General features: G+C 47.9%; 1 protein-coding gene and 1 pseudogene across 1 annotated transcript in view; one reads left to right on the top strand and one right to left on the bottom strand.

The window, feature by feature from the left end:
* On the bottom strand, positions 11,516–12,364 carry LOC102186552 (annotated as a pseudogene).
* The window catches only part of NEURL1 (neuralized E3 ubiquitin protein ligase 1), a 74,689-nt gene continuing 70,694 nt past the window's right edge, over positions 12,927–16,921 (top strand). Inside the window, exon 1 of the mRNA XM_018041612.1 lies at positions 12,927–13,553. Coding sequence (XP_017897101.1) covers positions 13,469–13,553 — 85 coding nt within the window. The 5' untranslated portion in view covers positions 12,927–13,468. The remainder of the gene's footprint in view (positions 13,554–16,921) is intronic.

The following is a 16,921-nucleotide window of genomic DNA, read 5'->3' as shown; positions in this document are numbered from 1 at the left end:
TCACCTAGTGCCAGACATCCTGGAATGCGAAGTCAAGCGGGCCTTAGGAAGTATTACTATGAACAAAGCTAGTGGAGGTGATGGAATTCCAGTTGAGCTATTTCAAACCCTAAAAGATGATGCTGTTAAAGTGCTGAACTCAATATACCAGCAAATTTGGAAAACTCAGCAATGGCCACAGGACTGGAAAAGGTCAATTTTCATTCCAATCCCAAAGAAAGGCAATGCCAAAGAATGCTCAAACTACAGCACAGTTGCACTCATCTCACACACTAGCAAAGTGATGCTCAAAATTCTCCAAGCCAGGCTACAATAGTATGTGAACCTCGAACTTCCAGATGTTCAAGCTGGATTTAGAAAAGGCAGAGGAACCAGAGATCAAATTGCCAACATCCACTGGATCATAGAAAAAGCAAGAGAGTTCCAGAAAAACATCTACTTCTGTTTCATTGACTGTACCAAAGCTTTTGACTGTATGGATCACAGCAAACTGGAAAAATTCCTCAAGAGACGGGAATACCAGACCACCTCGCCTGCCTCCTGAGAAATGTGCGTGCAGGTCAAGAAGCTACAGTTAGAACCGCATAAGATCTTAACTGGAACAACGGACTGGTTCCAAATTGGGAAAGGAGTATGTCAAGCCTGTATATTGTCACCCTGCTTATTTAACTTATGCAGAGTACATCATGTGAAATGCTGGGATGGATGAAGCACAAGCTGGAATCAAGATTGCCGGGAGAAATATCAATAACCTCAGATATGCAGATGACACCACCCTTAAGGCAGAAAGTGAAGAGGAACTAAAAAAGCTCTTGATGAAAGTGAAAGAGGAGAGTGAAAAGCTGAGTGCTGAAGAATTGATGCTTTTGAACTGTCATATTGGAAATGACTTCTGAGAGTCCCCTGGACAGAAAGGAGATCAAACCAGTCAATACCAAAGGAAATCAGTACTGAATATTCATTGGAAGGACTGATGCTAAAGCTGAAACTCCAATACTTTGGCCATCTGATGGGATGGGAAGAACTGACTCGTTTGAAAAGACCCTGATGCTGGGAAAGATTGAAGGCAGGAGGATAAGGGGATGACAGAGAATGAGATAGTTGGATGGCATCACTGACTCAATGGACGTGAGTTTGAGCAAGCTCCGGGAGTTGGTGATGGACAGGGAAGCCTGGCGTGCTGCAGTCCATGAGGTTGCAAAGAGTTGGACACTACTGAGCGACTGAACTGAACTGAATGTCAACGAGGGCTTAGGGAAGCAGTCACTTTCATACACTGATGGCTGGAGTACAGATTTGTATGAATTTTCCTAGATCAACTTGGCAATATATTTAAAGCAAAAATGTAAACATACATGCCCTTTTTATATTTTAAATATACATACCCTTTGACCTAACAATTACATACATCTGTATTTGCTCTGTTGATAGATTTGCAAAAATAGCCAAGATAAACAAACAAGAATGTTCATTATAGCTTCATTTTAATAGTAATGCAATTGGAAAGATCCTGAATTTCATCAACAGGGGATATTAACAATTTTTAAAATAAATTATGGTACAGCCATAAAATGGGATCTATACAGCTATTAAAAGAATGGATCAAATCTATGTGTATTCATATGAAGAGACCTCTAATAGATTCTGATAAGCATTAAAAAAAATAGTTGGGTATACTGTACATAGTATAATTCTTTCTGAATAAAAATGATATAAATATGTAAAAGTTTTGGTATTGTGCATACACTTTTTGCTGGAAGGATATATAAAATATGTAGACAGTTAATAGCATTAGTTGCTAGCACAGGGGGCACTTTTTTCCCTCTGTTTTATACCTTTCTGTGCCGTCGATGTTTCAAATAACGTGTACATAAAAACTTTATTTAAAAAAATCAAGAGAAGTATTCTGGGCAGTAAATTTATGGATTTAAAAAATTGTTTCCATATGTAAATAAATGTGCTTAGTCACTCAGTCGTGTCTGACTTTTTGCGACCCCACAGACTTGTAGCCTGGCAGGGTCCTCTACCCATTGGGATTCTCCAGGCAAGAATACTGGAGTGGGTTGCCATGTCTTCCTCCAGGGGATCTTCCCAATCCAGAAATCAAACCCAGGTCTCCTGCATTGCAAGCAGATTCTTTACTATCTGAGCCACCAGGGAAGTAAATAAATACTACTTAAAAAAAATAAGATTGAAATATATGACTGACACAAAAGAAAATAACCAAGTTGAAACCTTCACATTATTCCACACTTTAATTTTTGGTTCTCACCCTATAGGCTACAGAATGTGAAAAATTTCATTCATTCACAATACATTTCTAACTCCTTTTCTCAGAAGAAGAAACAGTTGAGCCTGGTTTTATAATATTTTCACCTTTTTCTTTTAAACATGACTGACAGTCTATAAAAATGGGCTTTCTGACCAAAGTGAAATGAAGTGTTCCCGGAACCTCTGAGAGGGGCTGGTTTTCTGGTGTGGAGGTCCTGTGGGTGGTGGTAGCAGACACGGGGATGCTGGGCCAAATGCAGAGACCAGGGGCAAAAACAGGTGAGTTGCTCTCTGGGGAGGGGGCACACATCCAGCTGGATTTTCTGAATTCTATTCTTAATCCATAAACACCAAAGACAGAGTTACTCTGGGTACCTGCATTTTCCCTGTTGCCAGCACTCGCGAACTCATGAGACTTCTCAGGCGTGTTTGGGACAGCCCTGGGCCAGGGGTGGCAAATCCCAGCTCTGAGAGTAGTTGGGTGCAATGGCCTCGCACCCTCAAGCTCTGGCCACATAACAACAGCTGTTCACTGGATATATGCAGTGCCCACAGCCAGGTGCTGTGCTGGGCTGGGCACACACAAGTGCCCACGTCAGGTACCACACACAGGCAGTGGGGCAGCCCGCTCACTGTGAGGTGAGGTGCTCTGAAGAAGACCTCCAGTTGCCTTAAGTTTGGGGAGATTCTCTCAGTCCTGGGACAGAGTGTCTGCTGGAGATGACAAAGTGGCCTCAGGGAAGCAAACGTGCCCAGAGGGTAACATCTGGGTGGCTAAAGAGCAGAGCTAATTTCTTCATTGACATATTTTCATTATAATGAAGTAGTTAATGGAAGGTATCAGGATGTATTTGCTCCCTAAATTCTCCTTCCGCTTTGAAAGAGGAAATAGAGCAACCTGTAAAGGTTTAAAAGGTGTGTTGATTGACTTGAGGTCCCCTCTCCTCCAAAGCCTGACAAAGACAAGGCGGATTCTAATGGAGGTCGAGCGCCACCTCCTGGTGGTCTGAGAGAAATGGAGAGGGACGACTGGGAAGAGAAGATGGGGTACGCAAGGCTGCTCACCCCGCTGAGAGAAAACGTTCCACAGGCTGCCCTGGTTGGGAAGAGAGGAAATTTCCCACAGTCTGAGGCGCCTTTGGGTGAAGGGTGAAGGTCGGAACAAGCGAGCGCCTCTGAGACCTCTCTTGGGAAAGGAGGATAGAAGTGAGAGGCTACCCAGGCAGCAGTAATGGAGAAACGTCTGTTTCCTGTTCTGCATCTGGAGATGCAGGGCGTTTGAACTGACTGAAGGCTTCTGACTTCGTGGAGGTGTGTCTCCCGGCTCCTGAAAGTGTCTTCCAGCTTTTACCATGAAGCAGTTTTAAATTTATATAGAGTCTTACTTATCAGACTTTTCTTTTAGGATGCGCTGATCATCGTAACATTCTTAGAAAAGAGTTCCTGCCAGATAAAGCCATTCCTGGCTTCCCTGGTGGCTCAGACAGTAAAGACCCTGCCTGCAAAGTGGGAGACCTGGGTTCAATCCCTGGGTTGGGAAGATGCTCTGGAGGAGGAAATGGCAACCCACTCAAGTATTCTTGCCTGGAGAATCCAGTGGATAGAGGGGCCTGGTGGGTTATGGTCCATGGGGTTGCAAACAGTCGGACACAACTGAGTGACTAACACACACAAGGTCATTTAAAATATCTCTGTAGGGAAAAGAAAATGCTGGGATATTACAGCCACTTGGAGCACTTTTCTTTGAGTTCAGTTTTGTTATTTTAAAATCTATTTTGTGTTCATTAGTGGCCACGTGCTTCCTAACTTCTGGAGAGCTGAGCCAAAGCCCTGGGGAGTTTTAAGGGTCTCATCGATAGGAGGGGGCTGGTTCGGGAAATCGAGGGAGGACACCTCCCTGGCGACAGGTGTCTTCCTCAAGCTGTCACCTAAAGGAATCCCACTCTGGGGCAGGGATTCGGACTCAGACCATCCTAGGACTGAACCTCAGTTCTCACTTATCAGCTCCTAGTCAAGCATCTTAACTTTCCTAAGCTTCAGGATTTTCATCTTTAAAATGGGGACACTGTTGCTGCTGCTGCCAAATAATAATACCTACTTCACAGGGTTATTGAATTAATACGGATGAAATGAATTAACACAGATGAAATGCTTAGATCAAGACCTTGTATACGTGACTATGTGCTCCATAAATATCTCCTGTAGGGACATCCCTGGTGGTCCAGTGGTTAAGAATCCGTCTGCCATTATAGGGCACATCCCTGGTCCAGGAAGATTCCACATACCCTGGGGCAACTAAGCCCACATGCCGCAACTACTGAGCCCATGCGCCGAGAGCCCATGTTCTGCAACAAGAAGCGCACACACGGCAACAAAGACTAGCTCCAACGAAGTGCCAGTGCAGCCACAGACAAACAACTATCGTCGTCAGTATTACCTGAGCCAGTGGCCCTGGGACGAGTCAAGGGCCTGGACTCCTTTGAAGTCACTAAACAAGTTTCCCAGATAGGGAGACGTGTGGTCCTCTTTCTGGCATTGCACGTTTTTCTTTTTGCTTCTTGCAGAAATCTCCACCTGTCCTTTTGTGTGTGTCAGTCGCTCAGCCATGTCTGACTCTTTGTGACCCCATGGACTGTAGGCCACCAGGCTCCTCGGTCCATGGAGTTTTCCAGGCAAGAATACTGGAGTTGGTAACCAGTCCCTTCTTCAGGGATCAAATCCAGGTCTCCCGGATTGCAGGCAGATTCTTTACCATCTGAGCCACGAGGAAGCCCTTTTAGATGCAGTCTTAAGAATGCTTGGCCTCAGGCCTGGATTTTATCCATAGGCACTATAAGTCCAGGACTTAGGCCTATGGGCTTTCTAAGGGTCTACATAAGACTGGAAAAAAATCCAGTGGCTCCAAATTATGAAAGGAAAACTTCAAAATCAAAATTAAAAAATATTTACTTAAATGTCTATAAAACAACGTTTGTCAACCTCATTAATCATTAAACAAGTACTCATAAATATTTCATTATATTTGAAGGTTCCTCTGTGTCTTTTCATAGCTCAATAGCTCATTTCTTTTTAGCATTGAATAATATTCCATGTCTGGAAGTACCACAGTTTATTTATTCATTCATCTATTGAAGGACATTTTGGCTGCCTCCAAGTTTTGGCAATTCTGAACAAAGTGGTTAAAAACACACATGCAGGTTTTTTTGTGGACATAAGTTTGCAGTCCCTTTGAGTAAGTATGCAGGAATATAACTCCTGGATAATATGCTAAGAGAGTGGTTAGTTTTGTAAGAAACCACCAAACTGCCTCCAAAGTGGCTGTACTATTTTGTATTCCTACCAGCAATGAATGAGAGTTCCCAGTGTTCCACTTAGTGCTGCCAATGTTCTGGATTTTGGCCATTCTAATAATTCTGCAGTGGCATCATCGTTTTGATTTACGTTTTCCTGATAACATAAGATATGGACCGTCTTTTCAAATTCTTATTTGCCATTTTCTTTGGTGAAGTGTCTGTTAAGGTCTTTGGCTCCTTTTAAAAATGAAGTTGTTTTCTTATTGTTGAGTTTGAAGTATTTTTTATATATTTTAGATAACGGTCTTATTTCAGATATGTCTTTTGCAAATATTTTCTCTCACTATGTGGTTTGTGTTTTTATTCCCTTGACAGAGTCTTTTGCAGAGCAGAAGATTTAATTTTAATGAATCAAGCTTTTCAATTATTTCTTTTTAAAAACTTTTTATTTTATATTGGAGTAGAGTTGATTAACAATGTTGTGGTAGTTTCAGGTGTAACACAAAGTGACTCAGTTATGCATATCCATGTATATACTTCTTGTCAAGTTCTTTTCTCATTTGGGTTGTTACTAAATAGAGCAAAGTCTATTTTGCTAACAGTAGCAGTAAACTGTCACCAAATTGAACAAAGTTCCCCGTGTTAACAGTAGGTCCTTGTTGGTTATCCATTTTAAATAAAACAGTGTGCTCAAGTCAGTCTCAAACTCTCTAACTGTCCTTTCCCCCTGGTATTACCAATTCTTTCTTTCTTGGTTCATACCTTTGTCATCTTTGTAAAAAGTCATTATCAAAGCTAAGGTCGTCTGGATTCCTCCTGTTATCTTCTAGGAATTTTATAGCTTTGCATTGAACATATAGGTCTGTGATCCATTTTGATTTAATTTTTATGGGTTGGGGTGTAAGGCCTGTGTCTAGATTTACCCTTTTGCATGTGGATGTCCAGTCGTTCATGAAACCATTTTTTGAGAGATTACCTTTGCTCCATTATATTCCTTTGCTCCTTCATCAAAGATTACTAGACTGTGTTTGTGTGAGTCCATTTCTTGGCTCTTTATCAGTTCCATTTATCTATTTGTCTATTTTTTCACTAGTATCATACTGTCTTAATTATCATAGCTTCATAGTAAATTTTGAAGTTGGCTAATGTCAGTCCTCCAACTGCTCTTCTTCAATATCCTGTTCATTACTCTGGGTCTTTTACTTCTCCACGGACACTTGAGAATCAGTTTGTTAACATCTGCAAAATAACTTGCTGGGATTTCCCTGGGATGTATTGAATCTACAGCTCAAGTTGGGAAGAACTGACATCTCGACAATATGGAGACCTACTAGTGCGTTCGGCCCTAAACTTGGCCCTGGGAGGTAAGAAACGGTACTGGAGTTAAGGAAAGCATAGGACAGGCTCCCTCATGGCGTTGGCAAGGAAACTGTACCCCATACAGTGCTAGGTGTACAGAGAGTGCTCAGAAGGGTCGCTGGGGCAATGAACGAAGCTGAATCCCAAAGCGCCTGCAAACAGGGCAGTAAGGTGCCCATTCCATGCTAAGATGGTTAGCAGAGACTCTGGTCCTTCAGAGGAAAGACCTGGCCTCAAGGAAAACTTTGTGGCGAAGGTACTGTTGAGAAGGGAACCGGCCAGAAAGGCTGGTCTGGGCAAGGCTCTTGGGCTTACTGAGAGGCTGTATTGATAGGTTAATTCACGGACATTGATTCATTGATTTGTCAAATATTTATTGAGAATCTGCTATGGTTCAGGCACTCAGGGATCTCCCATCTAACACGTCCAGCCACCCCCTACAGTTCAGGCAGGACTACTTCTGTATGTGTTTTTGGACGGTGGTCTGATCATGTTAATAATCATGGGCTGGGCTCAGAGCTGCCTTGTATTCTAGCCAGGGATGGCTGAGGCTGTTTCCTGTTTATTTTTTTTATTTTTTTAAAAATTTTTTTTTTTTTACTTTATTTTACTTTACAATACTGTATTGGTTTTGCCATACATTGACATGAATCCACCACGGGTGTACATGCGTTCCCAAACATGAACCCCCCTCCCACCTCCCTCCCCATAACATCTCTCTGGGTCATCACCGTGCACCAACCCCAGGCATGCTGTATCCTGTGTCGGACATAGACTGGCGATTCGATTCTTACATGATAGTATACATGTTAGAATGCCATTCTCCCAAATCATCCCACCCTCTCCCTCTCCCTCTGAGTCTGTTTCCTGTTTAAAGGCTAGCTTCTCAGCAGGGAGGGCGAGGTCAGCTGTTGAAGTTTAAGGGAGCCCTGGCTCAGCCTAGATGAACTCCATCTTGTCTGCCCAGTGGGGGACCATCCTGTGGCTTTCTCTGGGCTCAGTCTCCAGGGGTTCAGGGAAGGAAGAAAGGAAGCTCTCAGTCAAATATTTTATTATTTTATCAGCATGGAGACTCTTGAAGACTTGAACTGATCTGGGAGATGTGGAGAGTGAGAAAGGAGGAGAGGAGAGAGGCGAACCAGCAGGAGGAGACTGAGCAAGGAGCAGCAAGGGCAGAGAGACATAGGACAAGGGTGGGACAGGGAAGGGCAGGAAGAAGGGAGAAAGACAAGAGGAGGGAGGGAGAGAGAGGAAGAGGGAGCAAGAGAAAGGAGCTGCTCAGAAGGGAGAGAAGCAAGGCAGAGAAGGGGCGGTGGGTGCCAGAGCTGCTGCTGAAACTGTCCCTGGGTCCCCGCCTGGGGTCCCCTCTTCTCCTGTACATTGGTGTGAGCGCTCACAGCATCCACATGGACACACGTGTACACGCAGCCAAACACATATGCAGTGACACCCACCCCCTTGGGCAGAGCTTTCAGAATCTACACTGCTGGGGAGGCGGGGTTGCCACGGTGACAGGTGCTGGAGCACCACCTTATGGGTATTAATAGCTTCCACTGAAGCCACCAAAACAGTGACTTCATCCAGATCTTCTTCCTGGCAGGCTCCTTCTCCCTCCTTGCTTCATAATTGGGGCTGGGAAGGGCCCTCGGGGCCTCAGATGCCACTTCCCTGCCTCCTGGCAGCCTCTTTGGTGAAGGATGCTTGAAGCCTCAGGGATTCCACCCAATGTCCAGGGGAAGAAGGGTACTGTAGTTCTTTGCTCCTCTGAGCTTGGTCCAACCACCACCGCTGCCAGGAAAGGGTTTCTGAGGCACAGGTCCCCTGGAGGGGTCACCCTCAGCTGCCCTGGGTCCCGTGCAGCCACACCCACCTCCTCCAGGTCCCTGCCTGGCCAGAGACTTTCAGTGAGTTGCCACCTGACAGTGGTGTCCCCCGTCACCATAGCGCAGAGCTCCTTGGGAAAACTAGGACCGGTCTAGGGAGATGACATAAGGCAGTGGTCCCCAAGCTTTTTGGCACCAGGGACTGGGTTTGTGGAAGACAATTTTTTCACAGATAGGGTGGGGGAATGATTCAAGCACTTTACATTTATTGTGCACTTTATTATTATTACATTGTGATATAGAATGACATAATTATACAATTCACCATAATGCAGAATCAGTGGGAGCCCTAAGTTTGTTTTTCTGCAGCTAAATGACCCCATCTGGGGGTGATGGGAGACAGTGATAGTAGGGCTTGTGCTCCTGTGGGAATCTAATGCTGCTGCTGATCTGACAGGAGGTGGAGCTCAGGCAGTAATGTGAGGAGGCCCTGTAAAAACAGATGAGGCTTCGATCACTCACTCACCACTTGCTCATCCACCACTCACTTCCAGCCATGCGGCCTGGTTCCTAACAAGACATGGACTGGTGCTGGTCCGTGGCCCACTGGTTGGGGACCCGTGACGTAGGGTACAAGATTTCAGAGGCATCACACTCAAGCCCGAGCAAGAGCAGGGTGGCTGTTCATTGCTTGGTTCCAAGGGCGAGTGCCCCCTTTCATTTCATCACACAGGGACGCCTCGCTCATCTCACCCTAATCTCAGCCTTGTGGATGCTCCCATCATCTCCTCAGCCTCTGAGATCAGGGGATGTTTCTGTCCCTTCAGTTCCCTGCCTCGGTCCCTAATGCCTCTCGCCCTCCTGTGCAGCTCCCTGGTGTCAGCAGAGCCTCTGGACCCCTAGGCAGGCACCGGTGTCTGGTCCCCTCGTCTCTCCTTCCCTGTGACCTTCTCCATTTCTCCCCTGCTTGGCCCAGAGCCCCAGGTCTAGACCGCATGGGACCCATGACATCCCTGCCTCCCTCTACCATGGGGCCTCACCAGGCCCCATCCCTTCTGTGTCCCAGCCCATCCCCCCAAGGCAGGGAAGGAGACGACAAGCTTCCCCCTCAGCCACTGTCGGTAAATCCTACCAAGGGCTTGCACTTTGCACACCCTCCAGGGGAACTACTCTCGTCTATACAGTCTTCAGATTTATTCTGATGCCAGCAGCAGCCTAGAGTGACCTCATTCCAGCAGGCTTCAGGGCTATATGAGTGTGTGAGGGTGTGGGTATTTGTGTAGGAGTGAGTGTGTGAGAGAGTAAAAGTGTGTGTGCAAATGGATGAGTGTGCTGCCATTCAGAGCCCATGGATTTCTGATGCATGAGTCATCAGCTGGCGTGAGCCTTGGGCAGATACGCCCATAAAAAGACAGCACCCCTGACCTGCCACGTCCATTTTGCAGCTGGCTGGGCACGTGATCCTGGACATCTAAGAGGCTGGGTGCGGAGAAGGGAGCTGTCTTTCCCTCCAGACCCCAGAGAGCAGCTGTCAAGGATATTTCTAGCTCGCCTGGAGTCCCAGACATTTAAGGATGTGATGCCTGCAATGGGGTGGGGGTGGAGGGCAGGAGAGGGGAAAAAGGGATGGTTCAGAGGTTTTCCTCCCACACCTCTTGGTGGAATTCGCCTGGCAGGCAGGGGGATTCGTCCATTTCACAAGCAGTGTTGGACAGTCTGTCATGTCCCAGGGATTCTCTTGGAGGCTGGTGACATCATGGTGAATGGAGTTGACCTGCTTGCTCCACTCACCATGCGGGGAGGTAGACCATAAACCAGGGGGGAAAGGAAAGTCTACTTTCAAATTAATTCCAGAAGATAGCACAGAGTAATGGTATGGAGCATAACTGAGAGTAGAGGGGGAGGTTCTCTGGCTGGGCTGGTCAGAGACAGTTAGGAGGTGATACATGAACTGTGCCTGAATAATGAGGAGCTGTCACATGAAGGCTTGCGGAAAGAACCACCCAGAAGAGGATGGATGAGATGCCTGAAGCCAGCCCGTGTCCTTGCTGGATTCTGGATCAGAGTTGTTGAAACCAGTCAGGGAGCTAGAGGTGATGGAAAAGGAAGGCAGATTCTCTCTCCCAGCAGGACCTTGGCTCATCTTCTAGCCCTGACCAGACAGGGAGAAGATAGTACTGTAAACTACATGGGAAAATGATCTGAAAAAGAATGGACATATGTATATGTATAACGGAATCACTTTGCTATACACTTGAAACTAACAGAACATTGTAAATGAATTATAGTCCAAAAAAAAAAAAAAAAAAGGGAGAAGATGCCCCCCTGTCCAAGTAGATGATGACTCCCTTCCCTTCCTGCAGGTCCTAGTATCAGTGCTGAGCTTCAGGATGGATGAGTCATGTGAACAGGTGACTTGCTGAAGGCCCTTTCCTCCAGGAAGCTTTCTTTGACTGCCGCAAGCCACAGAGACCCCCCTCTTGGAGCTGACAGAACCACTCAGTTCAGAGTTGGTGGTTCTCTGACAGTTTGTTCCTGAGATTCGTCCCTGAGGCTTGGCCCTCCATCCAGTTTTCTAGGTTCAGTCTGTGTTCATCTAAAGGCTCCCAAAGCCTTTTTGTGTCCAGTAACTGAACAGCCTGGGGTTCTTGTTCTGAGTCTTTGTCCCAGTGCCCCTTGGAGCTGACTGAGAGCAAAGGGTCAGTTGCTAGGTGGGATTATTATTTTTTTTAATGGACAAGTTATTTAATTATGTTCTTTGTAAGAAGTTCAGAACACTACTTTGTGAGGATAAATTCTATTTGTGAGAGCAAACACAGAGCGCAGGTAGCCCTGGAGCTGAGGGACAGCTTTGACTCTTTGCAGAATGTATGAGTCCACGGCTTTTGGATCAACCTTGCGCTGCACTATGATTTCCTATTTCTCTCTGTGTTGAAGATCTCACCCTTCTGGTGTCTGGGCTTATGCAGCTTCTTTCTTAAAGTAAGCGTCAGTGAGATGTTCTGGGATTTTCACACCACTGATGTCGATTTTGGTGGAGGTGGCAATGACAAATTTCTGGTGTGTTCTACGCAGAGGAACTCAACTGAGGGACAGAGGCCCAGTCACAAGCAACAAGCCACTGCCCAGATGCTTCAGGAAAATGACCCTCTTTCCTCTGCGGTGCCCTGTGAGGATGATCAGAATAGTCCCGGGAGTGATGCCGCTGGCACGCAGCTTTTTCACATGCTTACTGAAGGGTTTTCTGCAGTGACTCAACAGCTTCTGAGGCATGTCTTCCATAGGGTAATACCTAGGCATTTTGTGAAGTCTGACCACTTAGGTACCACCATTCTTGTCGCCACCAACTGGTTTTGTGACAGTAGCAAGAACCCGAACCTTTTTTTTTTTTAACCTTGGACTTAGCTGCTGAATACTGTCTCTGGTACAAGGCCTTCCTGGAGTACATAGCTGATCGGAATATCTGCCAATTCCTCTGACCAGGACAGGGTTTCAGCTGCAGTGGGGCTTCCCCTTCTTAACCTTCTTCACCTTTTTAGCCTTGTCGCCAGCATCAGCCTTCTTGGTTTCAGGTTTTTTCTCCTTAATATCTGGCTTCTCAGCCTTTTCAACCGCCATCTTGCAAGATAGGAAAGAGTGGGTGGGATTCTTAATCTCATCTCATTTATTCAGCCATCCATCCACTTAAATATATATATATATATACACACACACATATATATACACACATATATATTTTCTGGAGCTTTTATTGTATGCCAGGCACTGTTCCTGCTACTAGAGAAATCGGAAATGAGAGTTTCTTCGTCCCGGGCCTGGTACCCAGGGAGTTCACCGTTCTTACTGTACGGCTTCCCTTGTTTTCAAGACCAAGCGCCACTGTTGGTGAGGGGAATAAACCCAACCCTTGGAGCCCCAATCTCTGTCTGATATTTGACCCCTATCTGCTCCCCCGCCAGGCCAAGAAGGGGTAGTGTTGGCCGGGAACGTCGCGCGCCCCGCGCCACATCTGGCTGAGCGGGCGCGCGCGTGTCACTAAGACGCTCATTCACCGGCGCAGCTGTCACCATAACAACCGGAGCGAGGGAATCCTGGCGACGGCTGGGGGCGGGGGCGGCGGTCGCGCGGGGGACCCGGCCGGGGCGGGAGCGCGGCGTCGGGGGCGGGGGGAGACCCACCACCGCGAGAGCGCCCGGCACACCCCGCGCTCCTCGGAGCCCCGCTCCATGTCGAGCCGCCGGCGGGAGGGCACCGCGCACGTCGCCGCCTCGGTCGTCCCCGCGGGCGGGGACCCAGCCGGCCGCCAAGCCGCCGAGCCTCCGGGCAGGCCGAGCCGCTGAGCGCCCGCGCCGAGAGCCCCGACTCTATGGCCCGGGGGAAACGTGCGGGAGCCAACAGCCGGAACCCGAGCGCCAGCGGGAGGAAGAAGGGAGCCCCGGGCGCCGCCGGCCCCGGCCCAGGGGCGCGCCCGCCGCGAAAAATGGCAGGCAGGTAGCCGGCTCGCGCGAGGAACCCCCGCGGCGGGCAGGACCCGCCGAGGACCGCGGAGCCCAGACACAGAGAGGAGCGGAGCGGCCCGCCCGCCCCCCGCCGCAGCCCCACCAGGGCCCTCCCCCGGCGGCGCGCGCGCCCGCGCGCGCACACACTTGCACACCGTACCTCCGCTCCTGCCCAGCCTCGCCTGCCCCCTGCGAGTGCCGAACCCCACTGGGGCCGGATGCCATGGGTAACAACTTCTCCAGTATTCCCTCTCTGCCCCGAGGAAACCCGAGCCGGGCGCCGCGGGCCCACCCCCAAAACCTCAAAGGTAAGGCTCCGCCGGGGCCAGGCTCAGCTGGCAGACGGGGGTGCAGGTGGAGGGGCAGGGACAGGTGGAGAGGTGTGGTTGGGGAGGCCAGACAGGTGCCACCTGTTGTGCGTCTTTGGAGGCGGGAGATGCATCTCTGACCATTGGGGGTGCCCTGGAGGTGGGGGGCTGCCGGTGATGATGGCGAAAATCAGGGAGGATGGCGTTCCGTGGGGTCTACGCAGTTCTTCCAGCACACCAGAAACGTCACTGGAGTCCCCTCAGGCCACGGTGCTAGGCGAGCGTGCCGGGGGTGAGGAAGGGCATTTGCCCGGTGGATGGGGAAGTGTGGCAGGGTGCTCAGGCCGGCCAGCTGTGCTTCCCAAGAGAAGTACCCCGGTCTCCTTTTTCCTTTGCCCATGGCTGGAGAGGTGATGGCTGGAAACGCTAGTTGCCTTTCCGATTGGAGGGTCTTAAAAATACAGGGCCGCATAGTAACAGCCTGGAAGAAGGGACCAGAGCTGGTGGCCTCTGGAGTCCTCTGCAGCTACTGACTTGTATCCACCGAATCAGCTTGGTTTCTGGTTCCCCAAAGGCTAGATGTCCAGTCAGAACTCTAGAAAGGATGGGCTGAGAGCCTTGAGACAGATCTCAAGGTCTTTGCCCTCTTAAGTCCACCCACCTGCTCAGCACCCTCAGGGAGGTGCCAGGCCCTGTTCTTTGCTTTAGCTCTTCAGTGCTGTCTCTGACCTTTTGAAGACTCACCTGGGCCTTCTCAGGCCCTCAGAGCCCACTGATTCCCTTCAGAAAACTCCTTTTCTATCATCCTGAAAACCAGCCAGCACTGACTGGGCATTCAGATGACTAAGAGTCAGGAAGGGAAGCTCTTGGGCAAGTTTACAAAGAACTTTCACAAATACCTTTTCAAAAGAGCAAGGAAACTGCCCTGCATAGTACTCAGAGCTCGTCATACCCCTTTCACAGCTAGGAGAACCAATGCTTGTTTCAGGGTCCCAAAGCCAGAGCGGCAGAGCTAGACTGCAGACCTGTATCTTCTGTCTTGGAATGCTACCCTCTCTTTTGCTGGACAGTTAACCTTCAGAACTGGGGAGAGGAGAAGAGACAGGACCACAATCCTGCCTTCTAACTCTGACACTTAAGATGTTATGGGGAGGGAGGTGGGAGGGGGGTTCATGTTTGGGAACACATGTAAGAATTAAAGATTTTAAAATTAAAAAAAAAATAACTCTGACACTTAAAAAACCACCTCTCACTCACCTTGAGCACATCAATGGGTTTATTGTCTTTCTGAAAATTAATATGGTGGCACACATCAAACCCTTTTAAAATATCATTTTCATTGGCCTTGTGGCTCTGCCTGCAGAATCGATCCTGAAGAAATGGAGATGAAGGCAAATACTTGTATACAAGCCTAGGATGCTATGGCAGTGTTGTTTGTACTAGAAAACAATCTAAATGCCCTGTAATCATGGTGAATCCTCTTGGTGGAGTATTAGGCAACCTTTAAAATAGTATTTTCGAAGAGCATTTGATCACTTGGGAAAATGCTCACAGCAGCGTAATGACAGTTGTAAGAAGCAGTGGCAAAGCTGTATAAACAGTAGAGCCCAATTTTGTTAAAATGTTATGGATGCCCCTCCCCCACAGAAATCAAGCAACCTTGGAAAGAAAGTTTCCAAAAGGTTAACCATGGTTTCCTCTGGGTAATGAGATGGTATTAGAGTTTTTCTTTTCTTTTTGATAGTTTGCTCTTTTCTAAAATTTCTACAACAAGCAAATATTAATTTTAATCATCAGAAATAAGCTCTAAGTGTTGCAGGCAAATATTATTTTTAATCATCAGAAATAAGCTGTAAGCATTGCATGTATGATGACTTTCTGAGCACTGAAAAAAGATTCCTAGTGATGGTGGAACCTGTGTTTGTCATCCAGTTCAATGTTCTCTCTTGCATGGGAGAGAAATGAGGGGAAGGGAGAATGATTTGCCTGTTTACTCAGTGGGCCAGTCAAGAGAAGGTGGCAAAGTCAGGCTGAGTCCTTCAAGGGCAGGAGTTGGCTGGGGGCCAGTGAGCTGACTTGGCACTAGAATGCTCATCAGCTACCCCGAGAAGGCTGTGTGCCATCCATGACCCTAGGGAAGCCCAGAGAAGGCTTCCATAATTGCGCCCTTTTAACCTGCAGTTTGGGATTGTAGGGATGTGAAGTCTCTGGGACTGGAGTCTTTGACAAGGGAGGGAGTGGGCAGGAGAGGGTCTGAGGCCCTCCTATCTCCCTGTTCCCACCCTAGCCTCCTCCTCTGCCTGACTCCCCACCTGTCTGGCCTGAGAAAGTCGCCTTATGCTGCCTCCCTGATTTATAGGGATCAGTTCTTATCCAGTGGGAGTAAATGGGGGAGACATTTTCCTCACCCCAGCAGTCTCCCTCTCCTGTCCATCTCCCTTCTGGCTTGGTTTTCCAGGATTCATTCTCCCCTGTCCCTAACCACACACCTACAGGAGGGGCCATGAGAATTTTGGTTCTGCTCCTACTGAGCCTGAGATGAAGGATTAGAACATGCCATGAAGGCTGACTTCTGTCCTTCGAAGGTCTTGATTTGGCTTCTCAGCCTGACTTTCCCCCATCCTAAGAGAACCATCACTTTTATTCTGTGATTGTTTTAACGTTCACTCCAAGTTCCTTTTTAACTATATCAGCATTGAGCTAGGGGTTTTCTCTGACACATCAATGGTCATCCAGAATTCCACCCCCATTTTATTGGTATGACCTTGATACTGGCTGTGATTCTAAGACTGTCCACCCCAAATTCTGCTTTGTACTCACCCAGAATTTCAACTCTGCTTCTTATCAGTATCCATCCAGAAATTTACTGGGGCAGGGAACTCTCGATTGTTTTTTCTCCTTCCATAATTGCCATCTATTGATTTCTTACCATTTTAATTAAAACAACTGGAAAGGACCTGGCATAATGGGGACCCTGGGAATCACTAGAGATCTAAGATTGGTCTAGCTGTCAGGCTGACATGAAATGAAGCTCTTCCATCACCTGTCAGGTGGTAGACTTTGGTCTTCTTCTTGAAGGCACCCTGACCTCACTCCACTGCTCGTGATTCACACTGGGGTCTGAACAGTGTTGGTCTAGGAGTGTCTGGGGAGAGGTCCAAAGTATAGATCCGCGATAAGGACCAACAGACAGTTATGAAGAGCTGGTTATGTGCCTGGGTCAGGGGTGAGGGCTCGTGACATCCCTGGACATTCACAGAATGATCTGCTTGATAAGGTGGGGCTGAGGGAAGGGATGGCATCAAATAGTTGTTTGGATTGTTAAAATCCCAGATATGTGTGAGCAGAGGTCAGAAATGGGGAATCAG

Source organism: Capra hircus, chromosome 26, assembly GCF_001704415.2.
Source record: "Capra hircus breed San Clemente chromosome 26, ASM170441v1, whole genome shotgun sequence".
NCBI classification, from domain to species: Eukaryota; Metazoa; Chordata; class Mammalia; order Artiodactyla; family Bovidae; genus Capra; species Capra hircus.
Note: the sequence above shows the minus strand (reverse complement) of the source record. Positions and strands in the feature narration are given on the sequence as shown.